This window comes from Watersipora subatra, chromosome 1 (assembly GCF_963576615.1).
Source record: "Watersipora subatra chromosome 1, tzWatSuba1.1, whole genome shotgun sequence".
Lineage (NCBI taxonomy): Eukaryota > Metazoa > Bryozoa > Gymnolaemata > Cheilostomatida > Watersiporidae > Watersipora > Watersipora subatra.
Window position 1 is genome coordinate 79,163,647 of NC_088708.1, and position 22,955 is coordinate 79,186,601.

General features: G+C 38.2%; 1 protein-coding gene across 1 annotated transcript; it reads right to left on the bottom strand.

Moving 5' to 3' along the window:
• Positions 1-2,987: 2,987 nt before the first annotated feature.
• LOC137385867 (puromycin-sensitive aminopeptidase-like) lies at positions 2,988-22,243 on the bottom strand. Its single transcript, XM_068072446.1, has 18 exons — positions 22,105-22,243; positions 21,638-21,707; positions 21,472-21,542; positions 21,248-21,373; positions 20,941-21,048; positions 18,946-19,140; positions 18,716-18,812; positions 15,730-15,878; positions 15,478-15,642; positions 15,125-15,385; positions 14,809-15,024; positions 14,177-14,311; positions 10,790-11,009; positions 9,961-10,103; positions 7,815-7,871; positions 6,361-6,468; positions 3,395-3,595; positions 2,988-3,283 (listed from the first exon to the last, which is right to left on the bottom strand). The coding sequence occupies exons 1-18, from the start codon at positions 22,225-22,227 to the stop codon at positions 3,146-3,148; spliced, it is 2,583 nt and encodes an 860-aa protein (XP_067928547.1). The 5' UTR covers positions 22,228-22,243; the 3' UTR covers positions 2,988-3,145.
• Between the last annotated feature and the right edge of the window lie 712 nt (positions 22,244-22,955).

A 22,955-nucleotide genomic window follows, 5' to 3' on the forward strand; every position in this document is an offset into this window, starting at 1 on the left:
TACCACTTTCTGATACCAACCGTACCGAGTGCTTTCTGCCCATATCGAAATATCGGATATCGTCGATAAAACCACCCATTTAAATGCGTTAGTATCGCAGTCTTTGCTTACAGAGTCTAATAGAATATAATTCTGATGAATGGCATTTAATTCATTATAATACCATGGTGAATGATTGTCGATAGATAGCCCTCTACTCCATTTGATACCCGATTTTTCAAAGAATTATACTGACACATTAATTCATTAAGGAGTTGCTCTTCCATGGCAGGTAAGACAACTCCGAATAACATACTCGATATTTCGATAAATCTCGATATTTCGATCATATCGTACTGAAACGAATTTTTGATATCGTCCCAGCACTAAGCTCTACTAGACAATATAACACAGGTAACATAAGTGAGAACTATCTACGCTCCTAAAAGTTTTACTAGTTTTGGTATGGGACATTAAAGATAAATTGGTTCGACAACCTTTTGCCTTTTCTTGTCTAGGTTACAATTTTGTAGGTTCACAGTTGCTTTACGCACCAAAACATACTGCTCTTGGAACACCTCTTTGACTCACCCTATTTGCCATACGTTCCTAAGATAATTGGTTCCAACTACGGGTACAACATCTCCAACCTTTAAATTATCTTTATTCCATATTTATATATTCCTTTATTATAGATATTCCAACATTTATTCTCTCTAAAAACTCTTCAGTCACCCGCTGTACTGTTTTTCCATCTAGCCTAGCAATACATTGCTACATTAAAGTCTTCAGGTGGTGGTGCAGTGGGCTCGTTTCATCCTGCCATAATCAGGTTTGCGATGATCGGTGTCTCTTCATGGTTAGAAATGTTGGTTATTCCCTAGAGTTTGTTGTTGACAATAGCAGCAACCTCATAGCAACCTCATGCTACTTTTGGAGAGACACTGTCGAGTCTAAAGCTCTGTCTTAGTATGTCATCGCGAACTGCTCTGATGGCACCAATTTGTCACTCCCAAACACCTCCCTAATGGCTTGCAGTCAAAGAACTAAATAAGAATTTTATGCCTCTGTTGCTAATGCATTTCTTCACTTCCGCATCCAATAAATTCATGTGTTAACACCAGCAAAAAACACCATTACTAGAGCAGAGTTTGTCACTGAGCCCCGCAATGAGATAAAACAATGCAGTCTGTTGAGAAAAGCATCAGTAGTTAAATCATTCAGTATTTCGATGTCGAGGAACCAGATGATTAGCATGCGAAAGACAATTCATACTTTTTCATTTCCTTTTTTCTATCTTTAACTGTGTATAGTCCGAATCAATCCATCCCTGCGTGTTCTGTCTTTAGGTAAATCTTCCATTTTTTGCCTCATAGATCTCCTTTTCATCATCTTGGAGGCTATGCACTGACCTAATGGTTTCTTTACTGTTTTATGCCTTATATGTATGAGCCAGTGGCCATTTTGAGGTATGAATGTTGATGTGTAGGAAGGTTCCATGAGGTGCGAGCTTTCGTGGTAGTAGTTAATGAATAACTTACCATGGTGTAAATTCTTTGGTAATGTTATTCGGCATTTCTCCAATTTGGTATGAGATGAAAAATTTCAGCTTTCCCATAAATTCTTATCAAGTCTTGTTCATCTAGGTACTGATTCAGTTGAAACAATGGGCTTCTTCTCATTACTTGATCCCCCTTTCTCAAAGCACTTATCTTGGAAATGTTTTGCCTACATCGTTTTCAATACCAGCCTGTTGGTAACTTCACTATCCTAAAGTGATAGCTGCATGAGAGAAATCTTTAATGACTTCTCTGCTGTATGGAGTGGGTAAGCAAAAGTTCTCAACAGTCCCTTGAACAAGACATAGCTTTTGAACTTTCGGTTGAAATGGGTGAGCATTGAAATCTCAGTTGCTCTTACATCTTTAGCATTTTTTTACATAAGGATCATTTTTTGCCATCTCTTTTTGTGTTGACCTGTCTAACAGCATTCTTTGCCATCTCTTTTTGTGTTGACCTGCCTAACAGCATTCTTTGCCATCTCTTTTTGTGTTGACCTGTCTAACAGCATTCTTTGCCATCTCTTTTTGTGTTGACCTGTCTAACAGCATTCTTTGCCATCTCTTGTGTTGACCTGTCTAACAGCATTCTTTGCCATCTCTTTTTGTGTTGACCTGTCTAACAGCATTCTTTGCTGAAATTTTGTTTTCGACTCCAAAGACTGGTGATCTGAAAACCATGTAGTGTAGTTTAGTTTTTCAGCTTCCACCCCATGTGTCGCTATGCCAGAGGGATTTTCTGTTTTGGGTATATGGTACCATTGCTTTGGGGTAAATGATTGTCTAGCTCCATTAACTCTATTTGTCATGATTGTGTGGTATTTCATTTTCTCGTTGCGGATATAGCTGAGGACTATAGTTAGATCACACCAAAATAATGTGTTGCTCATATCCATGTATAGTTTTCCTTCTAGTATACTGTTGAGTTCAAGTTTGAACTTAAAAAAGCAGCCACGTTAAAAATATTGAGAGTTGTGTTTCCTGAATGCGAGGTTAGTGAGGAATACTATTGAAATATGCTAAAACCGCTAGTTTGATAGGTATGATAAACATGCTCTTGGCAGAATAGTGCTTTTTAGACGACAGTAAGTAAGGCTATGAACTGATTGGTAGCTGTTGCCCACTAGCACACCTCACCCTTCATACAGCTTACTAATCTAGGCTGATATTCAGTTAATTTTCAGCCTCAAATTCTCTCCCGTGAGCAATGCTAACCCATGGATTCAACACCTTCCCATTATTACATTATTGCCTGATTCTAGCAAATGTGCCTCAAGCATTAACAGCAACTTTTGCTAACATTTGCTACATGCATTCATCGTTCATATCCCTAATGTGGACTACCTGTTGTGCTAATACTCCGGTTGATGAGACAACAGGATATGATTAATATGTTGACTTGGTACTGCAGGTGCTGAACAGGTGACCAAGAAGACAAGAAGATGAGAGATGCCAATGCATAATTGTCATTAGCAGTTTATTTATTAACACATGTGAACAGGTATGAATAATCTGTTACGTATGTTCACAGTGGAACGTAGTGGAGACCTAGCGGAAACATGGCTTCGACACACATGAAATGAAAACACATTTGATGACCCATTGACTCTACAAGTCTGTTTTAGTTAGATAAGACTTGATAGCCTCTCTGTCCCTCTCCAACATAGCAGCATTTAACTCGATGTTCTCAAATGACTGTTGAATCACCCGGCTGGCTGCAGGTGCCGGATTCTTCTTAAAGAACTCCTAGAGAAGACAGCCTGATGATTCATGGAAGAGGCAACAATATGCGCGTAGTAGCAAATGTCCTGACATAACTGAGCAACTTCTGTAAATTTCCTGGTGTTTACTACTTACCTTTATTTCTGGTATGATGCTTCTGTTGACAAAGTCCTGAATAGATATTTTTACAAGTCTGGCCTGCAAAGAACCTTTCTCAAACATAATCGAAAGCTTCTTCCAATTAGCTTGTACAAACTCCCAAGTCAGTTGTCGACCAAGAACAGAAGTTGCAACTCCAGCGAAACAACTGACTGCATCTTGTGACCTCACCTTGTCCTAGGAAGAACATAATATTCGTTAAAATAGATATAAAAAGTGTGAAAGTTTGATAAAACTGTATGACTTAGAGTTTCGTGCTGGTGATAAAATAACATGCACTCGTCAGACACTGATGAGACACAGTGTCTGACGAGTGCATGTTATTTTATCACCAGCACGAAACTCTAAATCATACAGTTTTATCAAACTTTCACACTTTTTATATCTATTTTAGTTCAGCTCAAGAAACTTAAAGCACTTTTATAGACAATGTGACCATAAATAGAATTCTTTTGTAATATTCTTTATATATTTTTATAATATAGAATGCTTTGGAGATACTTGAGTGCATGACAAGGATGACATGTTATAGACATTACATGTCGAGTGCATGACAAGGATGACATGTTATAGACATTACATGTTGAGTGCATGACAAGGATGACATGTTATAGACATTACATGTTGAGTGCATGACAAGGATGACATGTTATAGACATTACATGTTGAGTGCATCACAAGGATGACATGTTATAGACATTACATGCAGCTGCTAGAGAACTTATAGACATTACATGCAGCTGCTAGAGAACTTATAGACATTACATGCAGCTGCTAGAAAACTGATTAAATATTCAGTTTTGATAAACTGCGTTGGGAGATTCATGTTAAGAATTTATTTTATTCCTAGAGCCACAAAACTTTTAGGTTTGGGCCCAAAACATTTTCGTTTTGCATGGTATTGAAAAAACAGCATTACTGCTCTTTGATGGTAATGCAGTGCTACTGCATTAGTGCTACTGCATTAGTGCTACTGCATTAGTGCTACTGCATTAGTGCTACTGCATTAGTGCTACTGCATGCGACTAGTGCTACTGCATGCGACTAGTGCTACTGCATGCGCCGTAGCACTAGTCGAGGCGCTGAGCCCACATGAATTGTCAAACTAAAACAGCAGGTCTGGGTGTGCCAATCTAGACTTAACAAATGGCTTGTAACATTAACTCTAAAACTAGTAAATGCAGAGGTTTTGCGTAAGTCTATTGGAAGACTGTTCCATTGTGATGGTACTCAGCATTCGATTGTTTTTTGACCTGAAGCAGTATAAAATAATGGTAAAGGTAGACTGGTTTCTAAAAATCTGGTGTTATAGTTTGAATCTTTTTTGTTTTGTCATCACTTGAACAAAATTTTGAATGAACTATCAAGAGAGATTTATACAGGTAAAGTTTATCAACAGGCAACACAAATAGCTGAACAAACAGGGACCGACATAGTCAGTTGTGGTTCATTGAATATTATGCGCATTAGACATTTGTGCGATATTGATATGCTTTTTAAATAACAAAATGGAGCATTTTCTCATGACTCCAGACAATAACTAATTTTAGAGTTAATAAACGATTTATATATTACTTTTATAATAATTCTGGGTAAAAATTTAGAATATTTATAATCAGTCCTGACATAGATCCTATCTGCTTATTTTGCTTATTGATGTGTGTGTCCCATATCAGGTGACTGTCCAAATGAATTCTTAAGAATTTGATCGAAGATGTCTCCTTCAACTCCAAATCAAATCATTTTATAGATTTTTTCAATTTAATTTTCTTTTGATGATTTCTCCTTACAATGTACATTGATTGTTGTGTCAATTTTTACAGTTAATTTATTTGTATTACACCATTGTTTAATTTTTTGAAGTTCATTATTGACTATATCAATGTAATTATTAAAATTGTTAGACTCCAAAATAAATTTGTATGGTCAGCATATGGAATAGGTTTTAAATAATTGGTAAATGACACAAACTCATTAATATATATTAAGAATAAAGTTGGATCTAGGAGAGAACCTTGAGTAACCCTGCAATTTATACTTGAAAAGCTACATTTATAGTTTTCTATAAAAGTTACCTGTTTTCTATATTCCAAGTGGGTTTTTATTCAGTGAATAGAAGATGATGAAAAATGCATATAGTTTAATTTGTGAATGAGTATATTGTGGTCTATAATGTCAAAAGCCTTACTAAAATCAAGAAATATCCCTAATACTGCTCTGCCATGGTTCATTCCTGATAAAACTTTATTTGTGAGTTCAATTAATGCTTGGCTAGCGCTTTGATTTTTCTAAAACCAAATTGTTGTGTCGTAAGAATGTTGTTATTTTCTAAATATTTGCATATTTGCGCATTAGCAACTTTCTCAATTGTCTTCAAGGACTGATTCTAAAGGTATATGTAGATACCAATTGTCTTCAAGGACTGATTCTAAAGGTATATGTAGATACCAATTGTCTTCAAGGACTGATTCTAAAGGTATATGTAGGTACCAATTGTCTTCAAAGATTGATTCTAAAGGTATATGTAGGTACCAATTGTCTTCAAGGATTGATTCTGAAGGTATGTGTAAGTACCAATTGTCTTCAAGGACTGATTCTAAAGGTATATGTAGATACCAATTGTCTTCAAGGACTGATTCTAAAGGTATATGTAGATACCAATTGTCTTCAAGGACTGATTCTAAAGGTATATGTAGGTACCAATTGTCTTCAAAGATTGATTCTAAAGGTATATGTAGGTACCAATTGTCTTCAAGGATTGATTCTGAAGGTATGTGTAAGTACCAATTGTCTTCAAAGATTGATTCTGAAGGTATGTGTAGGTACTTATTGTCTTCAAAGATTGATTCTAAAAGTATGAGTAGGTACCAATTGTCTTTAAAGACATAAGATTAAATACAAAGGACGACTGAAACAGCTCAAGAGAAATGGTAGCCTCTTACCGATATGGCGAACTGAAGAACATTGTTTATCTGCTGTTCATCCTTGACATATCCCAGAACCCTGAGCACTCTCACTTTTTCTTCACTCAGCTCACTTGTCTCATAAACCTATTAAAGAATGTCATGTGAACAGATGAGAATATGTTGCTATCTGAGACAGCAACCTTAAACAAGTTGCTAGATAGTCGGTGCTACTGTTTAACAGTGTTATTGTAACTGGTCTTTGGTTATTGTCCCACGACCAAACACAAGCGAAGCGATTGTTTGGGAGCTTTATGATAAATGCATATGTGCACACAACTCACGAAAATTATTCATTAAAACCGTCGCAAACCCTTGTACCGAAATCTCATCAACAAATTTAACCATTTTTCAATGGAGTCGTTTAAGTATAATAACGATACAAAACACATATAAACCTATTTAAATATGTTACCAAGTCTTTGAAATTTGTAGACAATATCCTAAACCTTACTCATCTGATTGGATTATACACAAATAGACAGATTAATTTGGCCTAAGATCGCAATAAAAAACTTGACAAGCCTATTTTAATCAAAATTAAGACCGGCCAACGAAACGTCGATAAAGCCGTGCGACAGAGATTAGAACCATTAAGTCGTGCATATTTCATGAGAAAAACGTGCCCATTTCACCAGTCTATGGCATTGTTCAATTGCCAAAGGTTTCTGTAATAAACGTACTGAAAAGTAATTGTTTCTTTTTTGCCGATTCTACCGGACTCTGACATTTTGGACACTTATAATGAGTACTTTGGTATTCCAACTGATGTCCAAAGCAGTGAAAGTAAAGGAAATGGCGATGATATTTTTCTAATGATTTTTATAAGATTATTACAATATTTAATTGTAAGAATAATTATTCGATTTCATAAGATTTAATTATAAGAATAATCATTCGAATTTACAAGATCGAAGTATAGAGTGACCGATGGTGTGCAATATGTTAAAATCTAAATACCAGCTAAAGTCTGCTTAGATTTTTAAATTCAGCATAATTTTTTAGATATAAATACAGAAAACTAAATAAATATCACAACTTCTTGATATTGGTTGCTATGACCAATGATATACAGCCCCCAGCCTGTGCATATTACCTAGCGGCTTGCCATTTTACTTCTAATATTGCATTTCTCCAATTGCAGGGGAGAGATATAAACATATAATTTTTTCCTTTCATTATTGCTGTTTGTTGTACATAATAACACCCAGTACATAACAGTTATCATTGCAGCTACCATTGCAGTTCTCCTATTGCACTGCAGTGCCATTTGACTGCTAATATTGCATTTCTCAACCGGAAGTACCCTTTCTTTTTCCATTATCGCTTTGGTCATGGGCTGTATGAAATTTCTAGTTATAGTTATTGTAACTGGTCTTTGGTTATTGTTATGGTAATATGAATATGATAAAGTAATAGGAACAATTACAGACCTTCATCAGGTTATCAAAGTGAGATTTGTCACCTTTCTTGACCACTGTTCCATAGACCTGCAAATAGTATATGAGACTTATAGTGTAAGTACTTAGAGTCTGACCATATGGATGACTTAACTCCTTCATAATCATTGATATCGTGTACCAATTCACAAGTATCAGACATCCACGACGTGATAATGTCATGTTGTACTTACTAAAAGATACACTCAACAATTGTTTTGCCAAGTCCTTTTAATTTTTTGTCAAAAGAAATGGGATGTATACAGGCCTACTTAAACTTGGTAGTTTTAAGTCTTCCTTGTATAAATCTTGGTTTGTGCGTCTACACCACATGGCAACAATACCTAATACCCACTAATATATATATATATACTAGCCAAATTCCTGGCGTTGCACGGGTATTAAAAAACAGATTATAAACAGTGGTAAGTAATGTAATTGCCAATGGCTAATTTGAGTAAGCTAGTATCTGTATTGCTAAACTTACTAATAAGAACTGTGAGAGCAAGCTTTAGTGATGTTAAGTGTAACGCAGTGGCTATGCGTATTTTAAACCAGATGACTCGTAATGCCCAATAAAATCTTGCATCCTGTGTAGCTTAATGGAGTAGCTTGTTGCCTTGTGAATGAGAGGTTCCGAGATCAAATCTTTTCCGATACGAATTTTTCATTGCTAGATTTCAATCGCCATAGCTGGACAGACACTTGACGAAGACAGACGATGACAAACTTTGAGATATATATATATATACTAGCTGAATGTCCGGCGTTGCCCGGATAATAAAAAAGTCCTTGCACAGAAAATTTATTTTTATTTAACATATGATAACATTGGCCGTTTTAGCTTTCAAACTTCATATCATGAGAAGTGTTTTGTGTAGTTAGAATAAATTAAGAGAGAAAAAAAAAACAACTGTAAAGGTTTTCAAACTTTGTCAAACAACTGTAACTATTACGAGGAATATGTTCTGTGCAGGTCTAATAAATTGAAAAAAATAAAACCACTATAAGAGGATTTAAATGTAAATGTAAAATAATTAGCAAGTAATAGCTAAATTAAGTCTGTTTTGCTACGATTACAATAAAAGATGATTTGGTAATGATACAATTAATACGAACTGAAAAAAAACAAAATAAAAATCCTGATTATCTTGAATTAATAATAATGATGATTGCATAAAAGTGTGTGCGCGTATGTATAAAAAAGGTTATTGTTCCACCAGAAGCTATCCATCAAAGCTTTGAATACGACAATACTGGTACCTCTTGATACTGGTAAAAATGAAAAAATGAGATATCGTACTGTCTTTGTCTGACCGAATGGAGTGAGAATGTAGAGGTGCTTCTTACCGAGATAATACAATTGTCCGCGTGAAAAGAATTGGCGTTGACTGAGATATAGCAATTGAAGCTCACGAAAAACTGAAAATAAAAGTTCAAGAAAATATGAAAAAGCATCGTGCTTCATAAAGTTAATAGAATTCAGAGTTTCAAATAATACGTCATTTAGCGTGTACATACGCTATACGATGTCTTTGATCGTTATGCCATGTATAGCTCAGTAGTAGAGCGTGTGGATTTAAAACTTGCGGCTGCAATCTCTGGGAGTTCAACTCCATCTTAATGCAGAATTTTAATTCCTAGATTCTAATAGTTATAGCTGGACAAACACACAAACTTCGAGAAATAGATATAAGATATATACATATATATTGGTTTAAGTTACTTATCTTTTTCCAGGTTGATGTTTCTCTCTGGAGTCACGACAGGCCTGCGTGACTCAGACAGCCTTCGTGCGTCTGCCCTCTTCAGATGGCTGGCAGTGTATCACGTGGTGTACACCGCCAGTCACCTGAAGAGGGCAGAAGCATGAAACAGAACTGTCATGACCCCAGAGAGAAACATCTACCTGGAAAAAGATAAGTAACTCTAACCTATTACAACACTCTAGTTATGTATATATATATATATTGTATTTACATAGGTATATATACATATACATGTATATTATATATACAATAATATATATACAATAATATATATACCGCAATAATAAATATATATATTATATATAATATATATCATATATTAGAAGTACGAATATATACGATATAGTAGTAGGGAATACCAATGAACTCACAGCAGACCGAAGATCAGCATCAAGAGATTTCTCCCCAGAGATATGCTGCTCAAACCTTGACATAGCTTCCTGTACAGTGTCGGTGTGGCCAGAATGACCGAGCATTGAGAGGACAAGAGCCCGAAGCATGGCGTCAAGAGGACCTGGGTGAATACACATCACTAAGGAGCGTAAATCTATTGCTCAATGTTATCTGTTTTTGTAAACAATATTACATTATGTCACTAATACAGCAGCTCAAATATCAGAGCTGAGCATGAATGGAATTTGGATTTTGTTTTCAACAAGCATACTTAAATATCGTAAAAACAGCATTGCCAGTCTCTGACTTCAGCTGCATTTAAGACATGGAATTGGCCCAAATTTTCATCACATTCGTGTAAATCAAGTATTTTGCATTCGGCAACTAAAACGCGTAATCAAGGTAGACAAAGATATGCATAAGTATAATTGGTTTTAACATAAATCTGAGCATAAAGTGTTAGTATATACAACCATGAAAATTCTCACGACGCACTTTGTTTAAAAATTACAAATATTTCAGATTTATCATTTCTGATAAATTTGATAGCAATGACAATAATCAACATGCTAGTCATCGAATAGCATGAAACAGATGAACCCCAAACAATGCTGCAAATGCTTCTGGACTTCGGTGAAGATACGCATTATAACTATGCTAACTAATTGGCTAAAATATAACCATGACAACTTTCTTATCGGTCAATTGTTGATAACAGCTATGCATGTGAGGCTCAGTATCGTTTGTAAACATGGAGGCTTTACTCGCAGTTTATGACATAGGAATTGCCAAAGTGCAAAAACTAACTTTCTCCTTGCTTCTTTTCCCAGCCGACTCTAGCAGCGACATCTGAGAAGAGTTTGATGTTGTAGGAGTCCATGAGAGGACTACAGTCGGTGTATTGCATGATAAGGGAGATAGTAGAAAGGTTACTAGCAAGATCGGACCAGACGGTGTAGTTGTTCTCTGACTTGTAAGCCTCTGCCACTTTCAGTACGTCTACGGATGAGCTTAGACCAGCTTTAGCCTGTGTACCACACAGTCAGAAGTATTCAGATATACATTATAAGCATATATTATAAGTACAGACACTCCTATAATGCATACCTCTTATATGTAAATTCCAGTTAACATGATGAATTTATGTGAAGTTTAAGCTTGGTACTATGTAAAAAATTCCACATAACGTAACATGTCAAATCGGGGTGAGTTCTCGAATTTGATTTGAATGGGAAGCTATCTCGCCGCACTTGCGAGAGAAAAAATGATGTGCGTAGAGCGTTAATACATATTATATATGCATACAACTTCCATGAAGATAGATTGTCAGGCGTGTTGACAAAACACAGAATATGTAACTGTGCAATCATTCATATATACTTGAAGGCGATCAATTGGTGCAGGTTTTACAGCGTTGGCTTACCAATCTGACTGTCACGAGTTGGAGTATCGCCAAAGGTTATCTTCTATCCTAACCTTGACACTTGGATACAGAAAGACGACGAACAGGTCTATCACTTGTTTTATAGCGAAAATATTTTTTGTTTCGGTTTATTGGACACGTATAAATTATTTGTTATTAGTTTTACTTTGCAGAATAGACAGGAATAATTAAATACAATAAGCAGCTCCGTAAATGAACGTCGAAGATGTGCGCACCCCATAAACTTGTTGTAAAATCACCGCAATCATGGTCTATAAAACCAGTGAAATTGGTCAAAAAAGGAGAAAAGTTGTCGATGCAAACCAATAATGCTGCAGTTACAGTACAACCTACAAATTAAAAAGTCAAGTCTAACATTTCCTTTTTGTATGGCCAAAGAGTGAGTTTAGAAAGATCTTGGAAAGAATTAGGCAATTTAGATGTATTTTACTGTTTGTATAATGTAAATTTCCTATAACGTAAAGGATGCTGGAACGGATTATTTATGTTGTAGGAATGTCTACTGTATACGTATATTACTAGGTGAATGCTTGGCGTTGCAAAGTATTAAACAAACAGCTTATACATAACGGCAGGTAATATTGTTGCCATTGGCTAACTTTCTTTACCCAATAAATTTGAGTAACTTAAGCTAGTAAATTAAGATAGCTATAATTAACTTATAAGCTAGTAAACTAACCTCCTGTAATAAGAGCTGTGCTTATAATTGTGCCTTATAATTGTTACATTACACGTCATGATCTCTCACACAATCCATGATGATTTTCAAATGTGCTAGCAATATAATCAGAAGTATTTTCGCAAGCGTATTTTAACCGGTGTAATGAGTATGACCACAATTATTCCTTTGTAAAGCAATGTAACTGCAACCTAGTAACTTGGCCTAGTGGATAGCACACTTGTCTGCAGACCTGGAGGTTCTGAGTACAAATTCCAGTGCAAAATGGATGTTTCATTCCTATAAATTTATTGCTACACCTGGACACATGGGTATCAGAAGATAGACAAACAAACGCTGAGATTTATATATATAGATTAGCACATATTATAAGTATACGAGTGTCAACATATACACCTTGCTGTCATATAACTGTCAGCATATACACCTTGCTGTCATATAACTGTCAGCATATACACCTTGCTGTCATATAACTGTCAGCATATACACCTTGCTGTCATATAACTGTCAGCATATACACCTTGCTGTCATATAACTGTCAACATATACACCTTGCTGTCATATAACTGTCAACATATACACCTTGCTGTCATATAACTGTCAGCATATACACCTTGCTGTCATATAACTGTCAGCATATACACCTTGCTGTCATATGACTGTCAGCATATACACCTTGCTGTCATATGACTGTCAGCCTATACACCTTGCTGTCATATGACTGTCAACATATACACCTTGCTGTCATATAACTGTCAACATATACACCTTGCTGTCATATGACTGTCAACATATACACCTTGCTGTCATATAACTGTCAGCATATACACCTTGCTGTCATATGACTGTCAGCATATACATCCTGCTGTCATATGACTGTCAGCGTATACACTTTGTTGTCATATGACTGTCAGCATATACACCTTGCTGTCATATAACTGTCAGCATATACACCTTGCTGTCATATGACTGTCAGCCTATACACCTTGCTGTCATATGACTGTCAACATATACACCTTGCTGTCATATAACTGTCAACATATACACCTTGCTGTCATATGACTGTCAACATATACACCTTGCTGTCATATAACTGTCAGCATATACACCTTGCTGTCATATGACTGTCAGCATATACATCCTGCTGTCATATGACTGTCAGCGTATACACTTTGTTGTCATATGACTATCAGCCTATACACCTTGCTGTATGATTATCAGCATATACATCCTGCTGTCATATGACTGTCAGCGTATACACTTTGTTGTCATATGGCTGTCAGCATACACATTCTGCTGTCATATGACTGTCAGCGTATACACTTTGTTGTCATATGACTGTCAGCCTATACACCTTGCTGTGTATGATTGTCAGCATATACATCCTGCTGTCATACGACTGTCAGCGTATACACTTTGTTGTCATATGACTGTCAGCCTATACACCTTGCCGTATGATTACCAGCATATACATCCTGCTGTCATATGACTGTCAGCGTATACACTTTGTTGTCATATGGCTGTCAGCATACACATTCTGCTGTCATATGACTGTCAGCGTATACACTTTGTTGTCATAAGACTGTCAGCCTATACACCTTGCTGTGTATGACTGTCAGGATAGACAACTTGTTGCCATATGGCTGTCAGCATATACACCTTGCTGTCATACGACTGTCAGCATATACACTTTGTCATATGGCGGTCAGAATATACACATTGTTGTCATAGGGCTGTCATCATATACACCTTGCTGTCATATGACTGTCAGCATATACACTTCGTTGTCATATTACTGTCATCATATATACAATTTGCTGTCATATGACTGTCAGCATACACACCTTGTCATATGACGGTCAGCATACCAAAAAACCTTTATTTGAATGCCATGGTGTTCTATTTGTCAATCCTTCTTTTATGATAGCGTTACGAAGCGTAAAATATATGTAAATAGCTTTACTCGTTCCAGGATCTTCCCAACTCACCCTTTCAAAAACACTTCTAGAATATTGAAGACCTCAAACAACTGTGAAACTAGTCCGCACTTGTGTGCACAGTAAAAGCTTACCAGAGCAAACAGATCATTCTGTAGTCCAAGCCTGTCTCTGGCAGGTAATGACATGTTGCTGACAGCTGGGATGAGACTATCTAACATCGTAGAAGAGTAGTGGACTCTGTACACGCCTATAGTTCCAGGGTTCAGCTACAAGAGAGGGGTAGTGGACTCTGTATACACATATAGTTCTAGGGTTCAACTACAAGATAGTAGTGGACTTTGTACACACATATAGTTCTAGAGTTCAGCTACAAAAGAGGAGTAGTGGACTCTGTATACATATATAGTTCTAGGGTTCAGCTATAAGATAGGGGTAGTAAAATCTGTATACACATATAGTTCCAGGGTTCAGCTACAAGAGAGGAGTAGTGGACTCTGTATACACATATAGTTCTAGGGTTCAGCTACAAGAGAGGGGTAATGGTCTCTGTATACACCTATAGTTCCAGAGTTAAGCTACAAGAGAGGGGTAGTGGACTTTGTACACACCTATAGTTCTAGGGTTCAGCTACAAGATAGTAGTGGACTTTGTACACACATATAGTTCTAGAGTTCGGCTACAAGATCAACCACATGCAGCTACAGAAACCACTACCGGTTTACATGACTACAATAAGTGACTTAGAGATAGAAATACGAAGTACCTTGACCCAATCACCAGCCTTGACCCCGTCTAAACTGATGGTAGAGCTCTTACTGCTCAGCACTGTAGAGTAGAAGGGCTTGAGGGGATTCGTTGCGCAGGTGATATCTATGGGTACCATCCATTGAAAATCACTCTCTGATGATTTTCCGTCGGCACAGAACTTAGATTGGGTGATTGTAAGAGCTCTGTGGCCATCTTCCAGGGTCTCTGACACCTGTATTCACGAGCATGAACAGCAAACAAGGAGGTAGCCTTCCTTGAAATACGTGGTAGGTGCATGACGCAGGAGAGGCATGTGTTGATATATTGGTTACCTGGAGGACAGGGAAACCCATTTGACTGGTCCAGGTACTGAGAACCTCACGCACTGGTTTTCCACTGGCTTCAGCGAGTGAGTCCCACAAATCCTCAGTGAAAGCATTTTTGTAAGCAAACTTGCTCAAGTATTGGTTGAGACCTTTCCTAAATGCCTCATCCCCAATCCAGCTGTGCAACATTCTTATCACTGAAGCGCCTTTGTTATACGAAATAGCATCAAATATCTCATCCACCTCTGCAGGGTGACCTACTGGCACCTGTAATTACATATCATACAGTGACCTTGGTTACAGCCCCTCAAAGCACACCTCTTGAAAGCTTTCTCAGAAACAAAGGGGCGGTATCTTACCTCTATTGGATGGCTGTTGTTAAGGGCATCTAGATCCAAGGCTTGAGACAAGTCCTGATTAACAAACTGAGTCCAGATATCAAACTCTGGAAAACAGTGGTCAACACAGAGATATTCTATGAATGAGGCAAAACCTTCCTTTAGCCACAGGTGAGTCCACCATTCCTACAAATAATTTGAACGGTGCAAACCTTTGTGTGAGTTACACAAAATCATCTATTTTTACACCAATGAGCAAACATCTCGACCTACCATGGTGACAAGATTACCAAACCATTGGTGGGCCAGCTCATGTCCGACTATGAGAGCAACATACTGCTTTGATACCGAAGATGAGTTTTCTGGGTCAACAAGGAGACACCTTTCTCTGTACGTGACAAGTCCCCAGTTTTCCATGGCACCTGTAGTAATCTGGACTTATCAATATAGCCCTAGGTCTACACCATCAAAGTTGATGGGTACGTATAAGACATGTTCTGTCTACTCAGTAATACTATCAGAAACTCATCTACTCTCTACAAGGGTGGCATAGTCTAACGACAGACTGGCTCAGTATAGAAACAGGCTGGCACAGTCTAGCGACAGGATGACACAGCCTAGTGACAGGTTAGCACAGCCTAGTGACAGGCTAGCACAGTCTAGCAACAAGCTGGCAGTCGAGCAGCAGGCTGTCACAGTCTAGTAACAGGCTAGCAGTCTAGCAACAAGCTGGCACAGTCTAGCAACAGGCTGGCACAGTCTAGCAGCAGGCTGGCACAGTCTAAAAACAGGTTGGCATAGTCTAGCAACAGGCAGCACAGTCTAGCAATCAGGTGGCACAGTCTAGCAATAGGCTGGCACAGCCTAGCAGTCTAGAAACAGGTCTAGCACTGTCTAGCAATAGCCTGGCACAGTCTAGCAACAGGCTGGCACGGTTTAGCAACAGACTGGCATGGTTTAGCAACAGGCTGGCACGATCTAGCAACAGGCGAGCATAGTCTAGCAACAGGCCTGCAGTCTAGCAGCAGGCTGGCACAGTCTAACAACAGGCTGGCACAATCTAGCAACAAGCTGGCACTGTCTAGCAAAAAGCTGGCACACTCTAGCAACAAGCTGGCACAGTCTAGCAACAGGCTGGCACAGTCTAACAACAAGGCTGGCAAGATATAAGAAATTTAAAATCATTAAAAACATTCTTGAGTTCATGTAATGCTTTGCTCCACAATCGCATGGCGAATAAAAGGAAGACACCAAAGATTGGATGAGGCAGCACCTTGCAATGTAGCGAAACTGCGAGTACAGCAGACACTGCAAAGGTGCAAAGATAATGAGCAAGATAGCAAAACCTTGCAATGTCAAATAGAAGGGAGAAGTGTGCCAAATAGAGGGGAGAAGTGTGCCAAATAGAGGGGAGAAGTGTGCCAAATAGAGGGGAGAAGTGTGCCAAATAGAGGGGAGAAGTGTGCCAAATAGAGGAGAGAAATGTGCCAAATAGAGGGGAGAAGTGTGCCAAATAGAGGGGAGAAGTGTGCTAAATAGAGGAGAGAAATGTGCCAAATAGAGGGGAGAAGTGTGCCAAATAGAGGGGAGAAGTGTGCCAAATAGAGGGGAGAAGTGTGCCAAAAAGAGGGGAGAAATGTGCCAAATAGAGGAGAGAAATGTGCCAAATAGAGGGGAGAAGTGTGCCAAATAGAGGGGAGAAGTGTGCCAAATAGAGGGGAGAAGTGTGCCAAATAGAGGGGAGAAGTGTGCCAAATAGAGGAGAGAAATGTGCCAAATAGAGGGGAGAAGTGTGCCAAATAGAGGGGAGAAGTGTGCCAAATAGAGGGGAGAAGTGTGCCAAATAGAGGGGAGAAGTGTGCCAAATAGAGGGGAGAAGTGTGCCAAATAGAGGGGAGAAGTGTGCCAAATAGAGGGGAGAAGTGTGCCAAATAGAGGGGAGAAGTGTGCCAAATAGAGGGGAGAAGTGTGCCAAATAGAGGGGAGAAGTGTGCCAAATAGAGGGGAGAAGTGTGCCAAATAGAGGGGAGAAGTGTGCCAAATAGAGGGGAGAAGTGTGCCAAATAGAGGGGAGAAGTGTGCCAAATAGAGGGGAGAAGTGTGCCAAATAGAGGGGAGAAGTGTGCCAAATAGAGGGGAGAAGTGTGCCAAATAGAGGGGAGAAGTGTGCCAAATAGAGGGGAGAAGTGTGCCAAATAGAGGGGAGAAGTGTGCCAAATAGAGGGGAGAAGTGTGCCAAATAGAGGGGAGAAGTGTGCCAAATAGAGGGGAGAAGTGTGCCAAATAGAGGGGAGAAGTGTGCCAAATAGAGGGGAGAAGTGTGCCAAATAGAGGGGAGAAGTGTGCCAAATAGAGGGGAGAAGTGTGCCAAATAGAGGGGAGAAGTGTGCCAAATAGAGGGGAGAAGTGTGCCAAATAGAGGGGAGAAGTGTGCCAAATAGAGGGGAGAAGTGTGCCAAATAGAGGGGAGAAGTGTGCCAAATAGAGGGGAGAAGTGTGCCAAATAGAGGGGAGAAGTGTGCCCAATAGAGGGGAGAAGTGTGCCAAATAGAGGGGAGAAGTGTGCCAAATAGAGGGGAGAAGTGTGCCAAATAGAGGGGAGAAGTGTGCCAAATAGAGGGGAGAAGTGTGCCAAATAGAGGGGAGAAGTGTGCTAAATAGAGGAGAGAAATGTGCCAAATAGAGGGGAGATGTGTGCCAAATAGAGAGGAGAAGTGTGCCAAATAGAGGGGAGAAGTGTGCCAAATAGAGGGGAGAAGTGTGCCAAATAGAGGGGAGAAGTGTGCCAAATAGAGGGGAGAAGTGTGCCAAATAGAGGGGAGAAGTGTGCCAAATAGAGGGGAGAAGTGTGCCAAATAGAGGGGAGAAGTGTGCCAAATAGAGGGGAGAAGTGTGCCAAATAGAGAGGAGAAATGTGCCAAATAGAGGAGAGAAGTGTGCCAAATAGAGGGGAGAAGTGTGCCTAGGGAAAGAAATGAAATATGCATTAAATTTGAGTAAGCATTAGTTTTGATCAAATGATTGCAATATAAACTTTTAATTTGCTTGCAGCTGGTCATAAGTTTTGATAGCTGGAGAGAATATCATCATTCAAAAGACATTAATCCCGCTACAGGTACAACATTTCACTCAGTATTTAACATGTCAACATACATGAAAATACGCAGGCAAGAATGATTACAAATTGGCCTTGGCTCCATCTCACTATCTAATACAAGATGACAAGTATCAGCCTATGAGCATAGACAACGTAACTTACCTATTGCGAAGTCAGCAATACCTATGAGATCTATCTTAGGAAGTGTGTAGGCAACTCCAAAGTACTCTTTGTAAAATGGCAAAGTCTTCTTCGCGACCTAAAAGGGCGATAAAATCCCAGTGAAGACTCCCATTTACGTGTTGAAGTTGGTCAACTTTCAACTGTCACAGAGGAGAAACGCAATAAAGCACACATGTGATTGCCCAATAGGAAAAAAATGCCACACTGACCTCTAGAGCAAAGGTGCCCTGCTCAGCCTTGCCCAGTGGCGTGTAGACCCTGATGAGAACACCATCGCTGTCTCTCCCTTCTACAAAGTCATACTCCCCGACAACAAATGCTAGAAGGTATGTTGACATGATGGGTGTGCGGGCAAAGCTGACAGAACGAAGCCCACTCTCTGTCTTACATTCAGAAATCACAGGCTACAAAACAGAAACTCAGAGGCTAGAGGTTTGATTTATTCATAACTACTGATTGAAAGAACAAAAGCAGCTGCAAAAGTTAACTATCTGACATTATATGAGAGCTGCATCAAAAGTATATGAAAGCTACATGAGAGGTACATGAAAGGTATATGAGAGGTATATGAGAGGTATATGAGAGGTATATGAGAGGTACATGAGAGGTACATTAGAGGTATATGAGAGGTACATGAGAGGTATATGAGAGGTACATGAGAGGTACATGAGAGGTATATGAGAGGTACATGAGAGGTACATGAGAGGTATATGAGAGGTATATTAGAGGTATATGAGAGGTATATGAGAGGTACATGAGAGGTACATGAGAGGTATATGAGAGGTATATTAGAGGTATATGAGAGGTATATGAGAGGTATATGAGAGGTATATGAGAGGTATATGAGAGGTATATGAGAGGTATATGAGAGGTATATAAGAGGTATACGAGAGGTATATGAAAGGTACATGAGAGGTATATGAGAGGTACATGAGAGGTACATGAGAGGTACATGAGAGGTACATGAGAGGTACATGAGAGGTACATGAGAGGTACATGAGAGGTATATGAGAGGTATATGAGAGGTATATGAGAGGTATATGAGAGGTACATTAGAGGTATATGAGAGGAATATGAGAGGTACATGAGAGGTACATGAAAGGTATATGAGAGGTACATGAGAGGTATATGAGAGGTATATGAGAGGTACATGAGAGGTACATGAGAGGTATATGAGAGGTATATGAGAGGTACATGAGAGGTACATGAGAGGTATATAAGAGGTATATGAGAGATATATGAGAGGTATATGAGAGGTATATGAGAGGTATATGAGAGGTATATGAGAGGTACATGAGAGGTACATGAGAGGTACATGAGAGGTACATGAGAGGTATATAAGAGGTATATGAGAGGTACATGAGAGGTATATGAGAGGTACATGAGCGGTACATGAGAGGTACATGAGAGGTACATGAGAGGTATATGAGAGGTACATGAGAGGTATATGAGAGGTATATGAGAGGTACATGGAAGGTACATGAGAGATACATGAGAGGCACATGAGAGCTATATAAGATGGGAATGGATTAATTTGTATTTAGTTATTTTCCATAGGAAAAACTGATTTGAGATATGAGTGAATTGACATACAAGCTTAGTTCTGGAACGGATCAAGTTCGTATCTCAAGGTATTATTGAACAGTCAAAGCTCTACATATAGAGGTAGTTCATTTCAAGATCTGCTTCGCATGTTAGAGCAAATATTTATATAAGAACACACTGTAGTTTGCTTAATTTGTTCAACAGTTAAAAGCATATGATAGCTCCTACATACTGCAGTTCAATGCACATAGCATTAGCATTAGTTGCAGAGGCAATAGCTGCATTACATAAAATTTTGCAAAACACTAAATGTACAAAAAATAAAGTACTCTACATAAAAAACTGAATTAAACTAACAATCGAAAATGAGACATGTAAGATGTGAAGGCGTGTTTAAGATATGAAAACAGAGTATAGGCTCTGCAATGTATACATTCGCTGGTAAAGTGAAATATAGATATATACTGGGTGACTTACCCTAAAGTTTATTTAGGTCAAACTTTAGATCAGCTTACACATTTTTCATTTTATTTTTTTCTTAGACTCACTTTTCAGCAGCTTTTTCGGTGTAGAGTTAGATTTTACCATGCGTATTGGAAATTCTTATGTTAAGGTAACTGTATCTATTAGGAAGGAAAAAAATGCAATGCTGGACTCACCATATTAGAGAGGGCAACTCTGTTCTTTGGCACAACAAGAGTCACATCGAATGTAGCCTTGCACGCTGGCTCATCCCAACAAGGGAGGGCACGACGAGCATCTGTGGCCTACAGTTAACATTACTTAAGCTCATAACACTGTCATGAACAACTAAAATCAATAGATTACATACAGGTTGTTCTGCAACCAAACACTATACGCATGAGAATTTCTAACTGCATTATATATAATAGCCATCAAATCTGGCTGACTCTAGCCTAGTTTCTAACCTGAAAAAGGAAAAGCTGGGTGTAACCTAGCACCAACCTCAAACTGAGTAACAGCGCCGTGTCTCTCCTCACCAGCAGGAGTTGTGTACTTGCTTCTGTAGAACCCCTTCAGCTTGTCATTGAGACACCCGGTAAAGACTAGAGACAGAGTTCCTTGTCCAAGCTGTGAGAAGAAGAGACATATATACAAACGAGGTATGAGCTAGAATGAAGAGACAGAATAAGAAACACGATTTACATATGTATGAGACTGCTGCTTACTGGAAGCATATCTGGGAAGGTGAAGGTTGCAGTTTCTGTGTCAGAATCCATCTTGATCTCACCAGTCATGTCTACATAGCAGCTCATTACTGTTAGTAACGTAGTAAAATAGCTGTATTACAGGGAATCACAAGGTTCCTCAGGTCGTGATAACAAGATCACTTACCGTTGAACTTTACAGACTGTATCTCGATATCAGCAGAATTTATTGCTATGACACGTGTCTTCTCTTTAACCTTAATGAGAAAAGGGATCAATTAGATCAATCAGGTAGATATAAGATAGCGTATCCATCCAAGAAGGTGCTATTATAATACCAGGCTGGTTATATCCATCCAAGAAGGTGCTATTATAATACCAGGCTGGTTATATCCATCCAAGAAGGTGCTATTATAATACCAGACTGGTCATATCAATCCAAGAAGGTGCTATTATAATACCAGGCTGGTTATATCCATCCAGGAAGGTGATACCATAATATCAGGATGGTTATATGTACTATAGAAACATGTTCCGGGGCACTACATTGAGCTTTCAAGAATTTTATAGGAAAAAACTGCTAAAATGGTAAAAAGAGAGAACCTCGAACGTTAGCCTTTTTATTTCATTTGCAGTATGACTATTGATACTCACTTCGACAGTTATTGTCTCACTCCCTGTGAAGGTGAAGGCTGTAAGATCAGGTGTGAGTGTTACATTGTAGTTTGATGGTACAACCTTCAGTGGCAACCTTTGAAATTCTTTCTTCTCAGCCATATTGCTCTTCCAAAACTATCTCTATAACAAGAGTGAGTAAAGGAAGAACTAGTCAACTATGTTAACATAAAATATATTTTGTTGAGAGTTTTCAAACTATCATTCTCCCTAATAGCGTAGCACGCTTATATTTTAAGACTGCACTCAGATAGACACCTGCTACAATTTCTGAGAATATTATCTATATTTGCCCATTTAGTTAGCTTGCTTACAATGAATTATTTTGAATCACTTGAGCCAACAGATAAAATTGAAAACCAATTGATCAATTGAACTGTACTGCCACAAGCTTTCTTTTTAATTTTTCTCACACGAAAATGTTATTGAGCCTGATATGTTACAACATGTGAATTTTAAACACACTGTGCAAGCACTTTAGTATTCAGTGGTACTAACTTGTTAAAGATAAAACTATATTTTTCAACAAAAAGGAAAGTTTTTAAATTAAATTAAAAAAAAATTAAAATTCAAAAAGTACAGCCTAGTCTCAACCAAGACATATTGACTAATTAACACCAAGGAATATTATAACACATTGTTCTCAATTCTAAAGCTAAGCAATCTACAAAGCAGCATCATGATTAGGATTTGAATTTCTGTTGCTCTAGATACCGGTAGATATTTGGAACTGCCTTTTCATAATCTGTACAATTATTGACCTCATAAATAATAATAGAATCTCATTAACAAAATCATCATTGTCAACATCTTTACAAAATATTAACTTG

Bases quoted from the DNA above. Each gene is read 5' to 3' on its own strand.
- LOC137385867 (XM_068072446.1), bottom strand. From the start codon at position 22,227: ATGGCTGAGAAGAAAGAATTTCAAAGGTTGCCACTGAAGGTTGTACCA. The intron at 15,879-18,715 runs GTAAGTTACGTT...AGATTACTACAG, and splicing joins TATTGCTGACTTCGCAATAG to GTGCCATGGAAAACTGGGGA. The intron at 7,872-9,960 runs GTGAGTTCATTG...TACTATTTGCAG, and splicing joins ATGCTGATCTTCGGTCTGCT to GTCTATGGAACAGTGGTCAA.